Genomic DNA, 12,253 nt, shown 5'->3' with positions numbered 1-12,253 from the left:
TTACTTTAAATTTTCATTTTTATTCTGTGTGAAGGTCAGTGGACAACTACCATATACGTTCCCTGGGATTGAAATCAGGTTGTTAGGCTTGGCCGCAGGCCTCTTTACCCATTGAGCCATATTTGAAGCCCCTGTAATTCTTCTAAGAGTGTAAAGTACATTCTTAAGATATATTTATTCTTGCCGAACAGCGGTGGCACACGCCTTTAATCCCAGCACTCGGGAGGCAGAGCCAGGTGGATCTCTGTGAGTTCAAGGCCAGTCTGGTCTACAGAGAGAAATCCAGGACAGGCACCAAAACTACACAGAAAAACCCTGTCTCGAAAAACCAAAAAAAAAAAAAAAAGATATATTCATTCTCAATTCTCCCCAAAACTGGTAAGAAATCCTCGGTTAGCCAAGTGTAGTGATGTACACCTGTAACCACAGTACTCAGGAAGCTGAAGCTGGAAGACTAACTAGAGTTCATGGGCTTGAGAGAATTATCTCAAAGAAAACAAAAAATACCCTTCATTCAAAAGGTTACTAAATTACTTTTAATTAATGAAACTATTTATTTTATGTATACATAGTTTTTGGTTTGTTTCACTTTTTAAACAGGGTTGCATGTAGCCCAGGCTGACCCAAGCTCCCTAGGTAGCCAAGGCGACTGAACTTTGGATCCTTCCGCTTCCACCTCCAAAGTGCTGGGATTACAGACATTGGCCACTATATCCAGCTTTCCCCACTAGATTCTGGTTAGTTACAAAGAGCACAGTCCCCAGATAGTAACTTCCAAGTATTATTTCCTGCTAAAAGAAACTAAGGCTCTAAAAGAAAGATTTGCTACCAAGCAGGAAAGCAGTAAGCAAGCCTGGGACATGTTTTTTTGCCAGAAAGCAATTAAACACTCCAAACTAATGGTGTCTTGGCAGAGGGACACGGGAGCCAAACTGGAGAATTTGAGCAAGTTTGAGCCCAGCCTGGGCTACATGAGACCCTGTCTCAACCAAAAGGAGCTGTCAATTTAGCAGAAGCCAGAATGTGGCATTTCTGTTGCTAGTTTGTTTTGTAGGCTGGGGAGGGAAGCTAGGACCTCACACATGCTAGGAAAGCCCTCTACCACTGAGCTGCATTCTAACGGGAACATCAATATTTTGGAAAATCTTTAAAGGCAGCAAAACTGGCTTTCCAAAAACTGTTTCCCATTGCCTGAGCAGAGCTGGCAGACAGAAGCCAGGGCAGGAAAGGCCTGGGGGAGGGGGATACCCCCCAAGAAGCTGCCAGACAACAAGATCTTCAGGGCAGGCCTGATCCACAGGTAGGAGTCAGCAGAGGTAGGTAGTCCCTGCAAGTGGCCAGTCCAGGTAGGCAGGAAGGTGACATGCAGCTCTGAAATTCAGCTTTAGCTTGAGGTCAAGGGAGATCCGAGGAGCTGACATTTAGAGAAAGATCATGACATGGAGCTGGGGCTGGGGCTTACTTGGTAGAATGCTTACATGCACAAAACCTCTTAGTCCATCCTCAGTAGCACATAAACTGTATGTGGTGGTACATGCCTATAATCCCAGTTTAAGGTCACCCTCAGCTAGTGTATCAGAGGCTATATGGTTCCGGCAGGAAGTTATAGAACAGCAGCTAGCTGAGTCTAATGGCTACAGAAGGGTCCAGACCACACTCTGAGTGTCTTGAAGATGAGCACCTGCCTCAGGAGCCCAGCAGGAAGAGGCTGCTGAAGAGAAGCAGCACAGCCATCTTCAAAGTGTCTAACCTTCACAGTGGGCAGGAAGCAGCTCCATTCACAGGAGCAGATGGCATTTGAAAGTTCAAGAAGCCTAGGACTGAGGCTGTGGCTGGGTGGCGGAGCCCTTGCCACTTGCCTGGATCATGTATAACAAGAGAAAAAAAAAAAGAAAAAGAAAAAGAGCCTAAAATCCTCCCAAGTAGGCATATGAACATGGCACTCAGGTCACAAATGACAAGATGACAGTGAAGAGTCAGAAAGCCACCTTCCACACTCTGCCCCTCAAATCACAGATAAGCATAACAATGCTCCCCAGAGGCTTCAGCCCTGCATCGAACCTACTCAAACAGCACTACATGAGTTTCTCTTCCCCACTTCACACAACAATATGGCACTCACTGCACACTGAACACTCAACACTGGAACACGACCTGGGTAGACACACATAAGCTGTATGTGACAGGGAAACACTGTGTATGTGTACTCTGACCGAGTGGATTCCGGCCTATGGAGGGAGAGGGCATGCATGTATGCTGCAGCAGGAAGGACTGCCATCTAACTAGTGGCTCCCATGACTGTCCATTAATCCTACCCCCTAACCCCCCTACAAGCTCGGCACCTTGACAGGTGTCAACTCTTACACATGTAGAACATTACCTCAGTCCCAGGTGCAGCTGACTCTCCAATTGTACCTGGGCCTAATGTAGCTCCTCAACACCAAGCTCTAGCAGCACTGCAGCCAACTCACACACAACCCAACCAGTCTTCAGTAAGGCTCCTGGGCCTCCACACCCAGGCCCATCAGTGTAACCCATGTTTGAAGACAGGTAAGCCTTGGGGAGCTCCACTGTGGGATGTTTCAGAGCATCCTTGCCCCTTGCTGCAAACCACCCCTCCCTAAGGCTGGCTTTATCTACTCCCCTTTCAGTCTATAGGACAACCCCTCTAGAGCTGTGACACTGACTGCTTCTACTCTAACTGCCCTACTTTCTATGATTCTAGCCTGATACAAAACACCTGCTGAACAGGCTTGGTCTTTTCCAGCCCTACAGCACTCTACACTGTCACCAGCTTACCCTAAAGGCTACTGTCCTGTCCACAGAGCTGTGACTTTAACACTGTTTTCCTTACCGTGTTCTCAGCTCTACCAGACTCTGCACACACACGATGCATAAACACACATGCAGACAAAACAGCCATACATATAAAAAAAAAAAATCTTAAAACAATGCAAGAGGCCGGGCAGTGGTGGCGTACACCTTTAATCCCAGCACTCGGGAGGCAGAGCCAGGAGGATCTCTGTGAGTTCAAGGCCAGCCTGGTCTACAGAGTAAGATCCAGGACAGGCACCAAAACTACACAGAGAAACCCTTGTCTTGAGAAAACAAAAACAAATCTATGCAAGAGATTTTTCAACTCTGCATATTAAACTTTTGAGTATTTGTGGAAAAGTAAAAATGAACTAAAACCCACACTGAAAATACAGCTGAAACTTTAAGATTGGAGCAAACCCTAAAAGTGGTATTCTCTTTGGAATGACAAAGAAAACTAACTCAAAGAATGAGCCTCACCCAGCCTTTTACCTCCCCACTGTCACCTTTGGCAATGCAGCCCTCCCCTGGCCTGCCTGCCATGTGGGGGAAGACTTGGAAGGATGGAGACACCCTGCACAGTAGCCAACAGAGCAGCTGAGGAACCAGAGGCTGCATTCTTTCCACAGCTAAGTGGCCAGGCAGGGCCCTGTACCTCGGGATTCTGATTAGAAAGTTAACAGGAGTGCTCAGGCCTGCTGAGGTATCAGATGATGACGGACACGCTCACCATGACCTCTGCTGTGGGTAGCAAGAGTGTATCATCTGCTCCCCTGCTCCCCATTAAGGCATGAGCAGGCTCAGCTCTCAGCACCAAACTCTAGAAAAGCTGAGATTCAAATGTAACTGACAGGACCTTGCATATGTAGGTACATTACCAACTAAGCTACATCCCTGACCCCTCAAAATTATACTAGGCAACAGGAAAATTAAAAATAAATAAATAAATCACCACAGAAGCAGACTACTTAAAACAATCACAGATGTAAGGGCCAAGGACATGCTCATTTGCTACCACACAAGCACAAGGACCTGAATTCAGCCCCCAACACCAACATAGCATGTACAATCAACACAAATCCTATCACCACAGACACTAAAACTGAAAATGATATATAGTAGCTAAAACAGCAGATTCAACCCAGCGGGAGATGAAAGAGCAGGCAGGAAGTAAGGTCAGTAAACAATATCCAGACAGGCCGGAGAATATATGAAGAATAAGCAAAGGGGTGAAAAGCCCGAAGGCATTTACGGAGAGTGAGCGCAGGCCCTTGGGGTGGCTGAAGACAAGGAATACATTAGAGCTGAGAGGCAAAAAGCTTCCTCCTAAACCCACTAAAGACTCCAGCTACCCAAAACAAAGAAAACAGAGATCCTGCTGATGCCAAAGGAAGGCAAAAACTCAAAAGAGACATCAGAAAGGCTGAGGAGGTAGCTCAGGTGGTACAGTGACTGTCTTACAAAAATGAAGACCTGAGTTCCAGTCCCAAAACCCATGCAAAAAAAAAAAAAAAAAAAAAGCCAGGCATGGTGGTGGGGGCTGTGGAGGGGAGTGCTGGGGATGTGAAGCAAGGTGGAGTGAGGTGGATCTTCAGAGCTCCAAGGCAGCCAGACTGGACGAATTGCTGGGTTCCAGGTCAGTGAGAGACCCTGGCTCAAAAATAAGGTGAATGGTGCCTGAGAAACTATAGCTGAGGTTGTTCTTGGGCCTCTACATGCACACAGATGGGTGTATGAGTGTGCGCGCGCGCGCTCACACACACACACACACACACACACACACACACACACACACACACACACGTGTGTGTGTGTGTGTGGGGGGGATTCTTAGAGATGGATTTCTATAAGAAAAAGAAAATAGCCCCTGACAGAAACATGGGAAAGTAAGGGGTAAAGAGCAACAAAATGCGTCACTGAGGCTGGATGTGGCACATGCCTGTAATTCCAGCACTTAGCAGCCTAAGGCAAGAGAACTGTTAGTTTCAAGCAAGCCTGGGCTAAAGAAAGATGTGGGTGGGGATGAGGGGTGGTATGGCGGCGCACGCCTTTAATCTCAGTACTCCGGAAGCAGAGGCAGGAGGATCTCTATGAGTTCAAGGCCAGTCTGGTCTACATAGTGAGTTCCAGAACAGCCAAAAATACACAGCAAGATGCTATCTTAAAAGGGGGAGTGGGAAGGTGAGGTCAGGAGGGGTGGTGGTGCACACCTGTAATCCCTGCCCCTAGGAAGCTAAAACAAGAGGATGGTGGGTTCGTGGCCAGCCTGAGCTGCACAGCAAGACCTTGTTTCTCCTTTATCGCCAAAGCTGGCAAGTGTGGTCCCAAATCCTCAGGAAGCAAAGGCTAAGCCTAAACACATACATGAGAAAAAATCGGATTCTACCACAAAACTGACTTGGAAGTTTCTCCTTCTCATTAGGAAAATACTGTGCTGTGTGGTGTTCCCAATGAACTTCTAACAATTAGGGTGGAAACCATCACCTTCACAGGAAGTCTTCCATGAGACAGAACACCACAAAACACTGCCCACCTTGTTCATGAGAACAATCCAACCTCTACACCAAAACCTACAGGGGTACAAAAGGTGACCCCATTGGTCTACTACCCTACAGCTCAGTCCACTCACAGGGGCACAAGAAGGTGACCACACAGGTCAGTCTCCCTCATGAATACAACCCTCAAAGTACAATAATAACAAAATCAAGTTAGGAATTGTCCCTAGGATTCCAAATTTTAAAAGTTAGGAGGCTAGGGCAGGAAAATCACAAGTTTGAAAGAAAAAAAGAGGAGGGAGAAGAAGCAAAAGGCAGTTCTATTTAGGGGCTAGAAAGATGGCTCAGCAGTTAAAGAGAACTTTTCTACTCTTCCAGAGGACCTAGGTTCAATCCCCAGCACCCACATAGTGGCTCACAACTGTATACAACTCAAACTCCAAGGAATCTAACATCTTTTCTGGCCTCCAGGGGCACTGCATACATGAAGTGCACAGACATCCATGCAGGCAAAACCATAGACATAAAAAAAAAAAAAAAAAAAGTTCAAGACAGTATTTTTTAAGCCAGTTCTATCTCAATACACTAGCAATAAATAATCATGAAGCTGGTTTATGTCTATAGATTAGAAGAACAATGCTGAAAAGACACCAGCCCCACACATTAGACATGTTCAAAGTTAAAACCCCAGTGCGTCTTGTGTAGTCTGTCCAGAAGACTGAATGAACATGCATGTGTGTACACACACCCGTGTGTGTGTGTGTGTGTGTGTGTGTGTGTGTGTGTGTGTGTGTGTGTGTTTTGGCATATACTTAGAGGTCAGATGATAGCTTTTAGGAATTTTTTCTCTCCTTTCACCATGGGTTCCAAAACCAGGTTATTGGGCTTGGGAGGCAAGCACTTTAACCCACCAAGCTTCTCTCTGGCCCAAGCAGATTTCATGAGCCGGATTAAGAAAATCTTAAAGAACAAAGGAAAAGAACTTAAAAATCAGATCTCAAGACAACATCTGTAGTCATCCAGACACTGTGGTATTTGTGCAAAAATAGCAAAGATAGAGCAAAAAGAGCCACCCATCCACTCCATCACTCTATCACTGAGACATAACCCAGCCAAAACTAGATTTCCTCATCAGGACACAGTATATATTACTTTGGGTTTTTTTGTTTTGTTTTGAGAGAGAGTTCACTAGGCAGCCTTGGCTAGCCTGGAACTCACTACATAGACTGGCCTCAGACTCACAGACTCACCTGCCTCTGTTTCCTGAGTGCTGGGATTAAAGATGTACACCACCAGCCTGGCCTACATGAAATATTTTTTTTAATTTTTAATTTTTTAATTTATTTATTTGTGTGTTTGTTTTATTTTTTGTTTTTTTGTTTTTCGGGGCAGGGTTTCTCTGGAGCCTGTCCTGGACCTCACTCTGTAGACCAGGCTGGCCTCGAACTCAGAGATCCTCGTGGCTCTGCCTCCCAAGTGCTGGGATTAAAGGTGTGCGCCACCACCACCCGGCTCTTTTTTTTTTTTTTTTAAATTACTTATTTCTATATGTATGGATATTTTGCCTGTATGTATGTCTATGTACCACCTGTGTGCCTGGTATCCTTGAAGGCCAGAGGAGGGCATCAGATCTCCTGGAACTGGAGTTATAGAAAGTCATGAGCTTCTCTGTGGGTGCTGGGAATTGAACCCAGGTCCTCTGGCATAGCAGCTAGTGCTCTTAACCATTGAACCATCTCTCTAGCCCCTACATTAAATATTCTTGGGCTGAAGAGATGGCTCAGCTGTTAAAGGACAGACTAACAACCAAAAATAAATATTCTGGGGGTGGGGGAATCAACCATTGAACTACATTAAAATTTAAAACTTTTCCTCATAAAAAGATACTACTACCCGGGCGGTGGTGGCGTACGCCTTTAATCCCAGCACTCGGGAGGCAGAGCCAGGAGGATCTCTCTGAGTTCGAGACCAGCCTGGTCTACAGAGCGAGATCCAGGACAGGCACCAAAACTACACAGAGAAACCCCATCTCCAAAACAACAAAACAAAAACAAACAAACAAACAAACAAAAAAGATACTACTGAGCTGGACATGGTAGGCACCTGAAATTCCAGCACTCAAGAGTCTGAGGCAGGATGATCAAAGTTGTAGGTTAGCCTGGAATACATGGCAAGATCTGTATATATGAATGTCTGTGAACATCTGTGTCTACATATATATGCAATACTACAAAGTGAAAAGGCAAACACAAGAGTATAAAAACAACCTTTCAGGCTGGGAAGATAGCTCAGTGGGTAAAGTACACAAGCACCCAAGTAAAAGCCAGGTGTGGCAGCTATGCCTGTAAAGTAGACAAAGGATGGAAAGATGGCTAAGCATATGGGTAAGAGCACCTGCTGCTCTTGCAGAGGACCAGGTTCAGTTTCCACCACCCACAAGGTAGTTCACAACTGTCTGAAACTCCAGCTCCAGAGAATCCAATGCTTCTTATCTCTGCAGGCTCCTGCACACACACATACATACATTCAGGCACACACGCATAGAAGATAAAATAAATACTAAAAAACTAGTAAGGTTGAGAGCAGTCAAGGAAGACACCCAACATCAAACTCTGGCTTCAACACAGATGTGCAGATGTGTATAAGCACCTGCATACAAACATATGCACATACAGGAACACACATGAACCTATACACATACACAAAAAAATTAATTAAAAAAATCATCTAGCCAGGCATGGTTGTGCATGCCCTTCTTTCCAGCACTTAGGTGGCCTAGACAGGCCGATTTCTGTGAGTTTGGGGCCAGCCTTACTTACATAGTGAGTTCCAGGACAGCCAGGGCTATGTAGAAAGACCCTGTCCCAAAACAAACAAAATTCTTCTATACATCTATGCTCTCAGAATGTATAAAGAACTTCAAATTAGAAACAGACAATCCAAGCCAGGCGGTGGTGGCGCACACCTTTAATCCCAGCACTCAGGAGGCAGAGCCAGGCGGATCTCTGTGAGTTCAAGGCCGGCCTGAACTACAGAGTGAGTTCCAGGAAAGGCACAAAGCTACATAGAGAAACCCTGTCTCGGAAAACCAAAACAAACAAACAAAACAAAAATAGAAACAGACAATCCAATCAACAAATAGAAAAAAGAGTCGCTGCGCTGCAGGCGGCTGCAGTCAGGAAGCCACCTCTCCACATGGAACTTTGGAGCATATAACAACGGCTCTCATACTGCTGGTGGCAGTGTGGTTGTACCAACTGTCACCATAGCCACTTTTGGCAGCAATTCCTGAGGCTGCTGTCACTACAATTCCACTCCTTAGAATACTCCAGCAGAAACACACACACATCCAGTTCTGCACCTCCCCAAATGTAAATGCAGCCTGGGAAGTTTAAGACCAGTGGCAGCCTCAGGGGTCTTGACTGCAACAAGAACAAGTAGGACCCATCTACACAGCACACTTTAGAGAAAGCAAAGGTGGGTCTCGCAGAGTTCTGGGAAGAGTCAAAACAAAACATGCAGATTTCCTATAGAAAGTTAAGCATATGCAAAGGAATCAATAGTGAAGAGCTGGCCCAATTAGAATGGTGGGACAGTCACTGATTGCAGACAGTAGGAAGGGGTTTTCATAGGAGGTATGGTCCTGTCCATCTCTTGATCCAAGCACAGCTCCACGAGCATAACTGTGACTTGTAGGTCCTCATGCATGTTCCAGTTTAAGTACACTGACTGGACACATATGCCCGTCTGGTCACATTTTTAGCCACCAGAGGACCCTGATTCCAGGAAGAGAATGGTCTGAATTAAGTTTACTCTATGACACTAGGCTCTGACATAACTGTGGGCACCAGCAAGTCCTAATTCAATGAGGCAGTATAGAGCAGCAGCCAGCAAGCACCCCCTAGCAAATGCAACACTTGCTGCCTGAAACCCACTGCCCACAACACCCGTCAGTCCTGTGTCCCCAGTGCCTGCTCTTTCCAAAAACCTAAGTGTTGGCCAAACATTGCTACACACAGACCTGAGCTGCAACAAACACAACTGCAAAGCAGAGCAAGTGGAACTCACAGCATCTTGAAAGCCTCTTCAGCACGTGGCAACAAAATCTGACCTAATTAACCCACTGCTTCTGAAGACTCCAGGAAGAAATTATTCTCTAGCCCCCAAACAAAAACTCTCAGCACACAACACTAACACAAAATTATTGTTTCTAAAAAGGACATTCAAACGTTTAGTCCAATCTTACAGAACTGACTACAGCCAAAGATGCATCAAGGCAGTGATTATTCACTTGCACACTCATCTCTGCAGACCCACCGTGAGAGCGTAAGTGCAGCTTCCTTGAGCACCATGAAGATACCCATCATGATGAGCAAATTGGGCTTGTCAGCACAAAGCTAAGCAGCCCCTGCTCCGTAGGCCTTTCACCTTGGGCTTTACTGGCTGTCGAGCTTTTTCCTTCCCTACCACTGACTCCGGAAGAGAAGGCTCTAGCACACCAGTCCAGAAGTGATACTAAAGACACACAAGGTGTTTCAAGCTTGAAAGTCTCACCTGCCCACGAAGAGGAGCCTTGGGATTCAAAGTTCAATCTTTTCTCCCCTGAAACAAAGTTTCATTAAAGCTCATGGATGTTCTCAAGAAAGCCTGTGAAGACTTTACCAATGAGATCAGTCCTATTTATCCACGAGATTTCCCCCCCAGGAAATTGAAAATCCGTAAGACATAAACCAGGGGTAAAAGACATGAAATTCCTGAGATCCAGGACTCACTGGTCCACAGCAGGGAAAGACAAGTCTAAGACACAACAGGAAACTCAACACAGCTCAACTGCTTCACAGTCCCCTGTCAAAAACTTTGAAGCATAGCCAGGTGCTGGTGATGCATGCCTTTAAACACAGCACTTGGGAGGCAGAGGCAGGCGGATCTCTGAGTTTGAGGCCAGTCTGGTCTACAGAATGAGTTCCAGGACAACTTAGGCTACACAGAGAAACTGTCTCAAAAACCAAACCAAAACAGCAACAACAAAAACACAACTTTGAAACGCTTTCCCAAATCTAGGCAGTTACCCAAAGAGGCACGACAGTACAGCACTGTGTTCACATCGCTTTGGAGAATACCGATTTATTCCCAAGCTGAATTCCTGGGAATTTTACCTGTTCTTAGAAAACCCCACAAACATCATTTCCTAAGTGGTTACACAAAACAGCCAGCAAGTTAACACATTAACAAGATCATCCCACAGACATTTAGTGACAGACACCTTGGTTACAGTTTGGTTGGTTAGCATACCTGTGGAAGTGCAGTGTTGAGCTGCCTCTGCAAGGAATCTCTTTCATGACCAACCTCGTGCAATTTCCCCTGGGTTAACGCCAATGTTTCTTGTGTCTCTCTCAGTGTGTCCAGAAGGCGGTCTCTTTCCTCCAGCATGGAGACCATGAGCTGCTCAAAATGTGAATCAGCGTCTGGCTGTGAAGGGGAGCCTGACCCATGGCTCCCACCTCCTCCTGGGGGGCCTTCTGCTTCACTAATGGTCGGCATCACTTCGCACATCATCTTGAAACAGGAAAAATGCAGACAACAGTCAGTAGGTGCGGAACACCTGTGGCTGATGAGCCAAAAGGCTGACAGCCCCACACTGTCAGAGCTGCTCCACTTTGGATGCACACATTCTGGGAAGTAGCATGCACAGACCAACAAGAACAGACGGGGGATACTACAGACTCAAGAGTAAGGGGAGCTGGAATGCTCACCTCTCCCATCCAGGCCAAACCAGTGGAGTTTATTGAAAACCCGCACTCTCAGCAGCTGAAGACAGTGGGCTTCTGTTAACTTATTTTGTTCTTCCCCAGGAAGAGAGATTCAAAACATATTCCCTCAACCACAGAAGAAGACTGAAAACTGACGAGCACCAGCGCAACGGACCAAAGCATCTTCCAGGAATGTGTGCAGTCAGCTCCTGGGAAGGACTGCCGGGCTCCCTGACTTGTGGGGCTGGATATTTGGTGAGCAGCGGAAAAAGCAACTGGATTGGCTCTTTAAGGCCTGGACAGAGGTGTTTCTGCAAAGGCCTGCTGCTGTGCAACGGTTGGTCAGCCAAGCTAACTTACATAAGTTTACAGCCAAAGAGGGGGGCAAGGAACAGAGTTTCCACACTGAGAATCTAGGAAGTCGGGACAGCAAGGCTAGGTAAGAAAGGAGAAGGGAAAGGTGAGATGGCACTAGAGATTGCCAGGGCACAGGGAGAGGGATGAAGGGGATGCACTGCAGGTGCACCTGACCATGCCGGGATGATCTTGCCGACCAGGACCCCGTTGGTCCTGCCTGGTTCAATTGACCCCAGCCTCACTACCCCCAACCCCGCTGACCCTGGCCAATTTAAGCTGACTCGGACATAAGTGATATCAACCGGGCTTGGCTGACCCCGGGTCGACCAAGCTAACCCCAAGCCTGCTGACTCCGCTGACCCCCGCCCGCTGACCCCGCCGACCCGGCCCCACCGACCCCGGTCCGCCACTCTGCGCGGCCCGCTCCGCCCGCCCTCACCTTGGCCGGCGGGCGCGGCTCCGGGGCTACGCGGCAGCCTTCGGGCGGCGGCCGGCTGCGGGCCGACCCACGCAGCCCCTCGGCTGCGTCCTCGCCCGGCCCCCGGGCCCGCCGCCCCGCTCGTCACGAAGGCCGGCCCGCCGCTGCGGGACACTGGCGAGCGCAGAGGACCGGGCCCGGCGCGTCGCCGGCGTCAACGTGCCCGACGTCCGGCGCGTCGGCGCGAGCGTCAGCACCGCCCCCTGAGGGAGAGGTCGGCCGTGGGGCTATGCGCATGCGTCAGCTTCTCGGTAGTGGGCGGGCGGTCTTTCCCGAACGCCAATTGGCTATTTCTCTCTTTAGCCGCGCCCTCCACTCCGCCCCCCAGCAAGGCCAAGCTCCGCCCAGGTAGGGCGGCC

General features: G+C 47.7%; 1 protein-coding gene across 16 annotated transcripts in view; it reads right to left on the bottom strand.

Moving 5' to 3' along the window:
* Positions 1-11,988, bottom strand: part of Ppfia1 (PTPRF interacting protein alpha 1) — an 86,381-nt gene extending 74,393 nt beyond the window's left edge. For 4 of the 16 annotated variants that reach the window (XR_008222828.1, XR_008222831.1, XR_008222834.1 and 1 more), the window contains exons 1-2: positions 11,063-11,657; positions 10,602-10,865 (exon numbers count right to left, since the gene is read on the bottom strand). Coding sequence is in view for 4 of the 16 variants with exons in the window: in XM_052760544.1 (XP_052616504.1) it covers positions 10,602-10,865; positions 11,063-11,071 (273 nt within the window). In the remaining 12 variants the exon portion in view is untranslated. Of the gene's footprint in view, positions 1-10,601; positions 10,866-11,062; positions 11,660-11,855 lie in introns of those variants that run through there. The other 12 variants (XR_008222833.1, XR_008222839.1, XM_052760544.1 and 9 more) reach the window with 8 other exon arrangements.
* Positions 11,989-12,253: the final 265 nt, after the last annotated feature.

This window comes from Peromyscus californicus, unplaced genomic scaffold, assembly GCF_007827085.1.
Source record: "Peromyscus californicus insignis strain IS unplaced genomic scaffold, ASM782708v3 Scaffold_4__1_contigs__length_199733344, whole genome shotgun sequence".
NCBI lineage: Eukaryota > Metazoa > Chordata > Mammalia > Rodentia > Cricetidae > Peromyscus > Peromyscus californicus.
The sequence above is the reverse complement of the archived record's forward strand: the minus strand, read 5'-3'. Positions and strand labels throughout refer to the sequence as shown.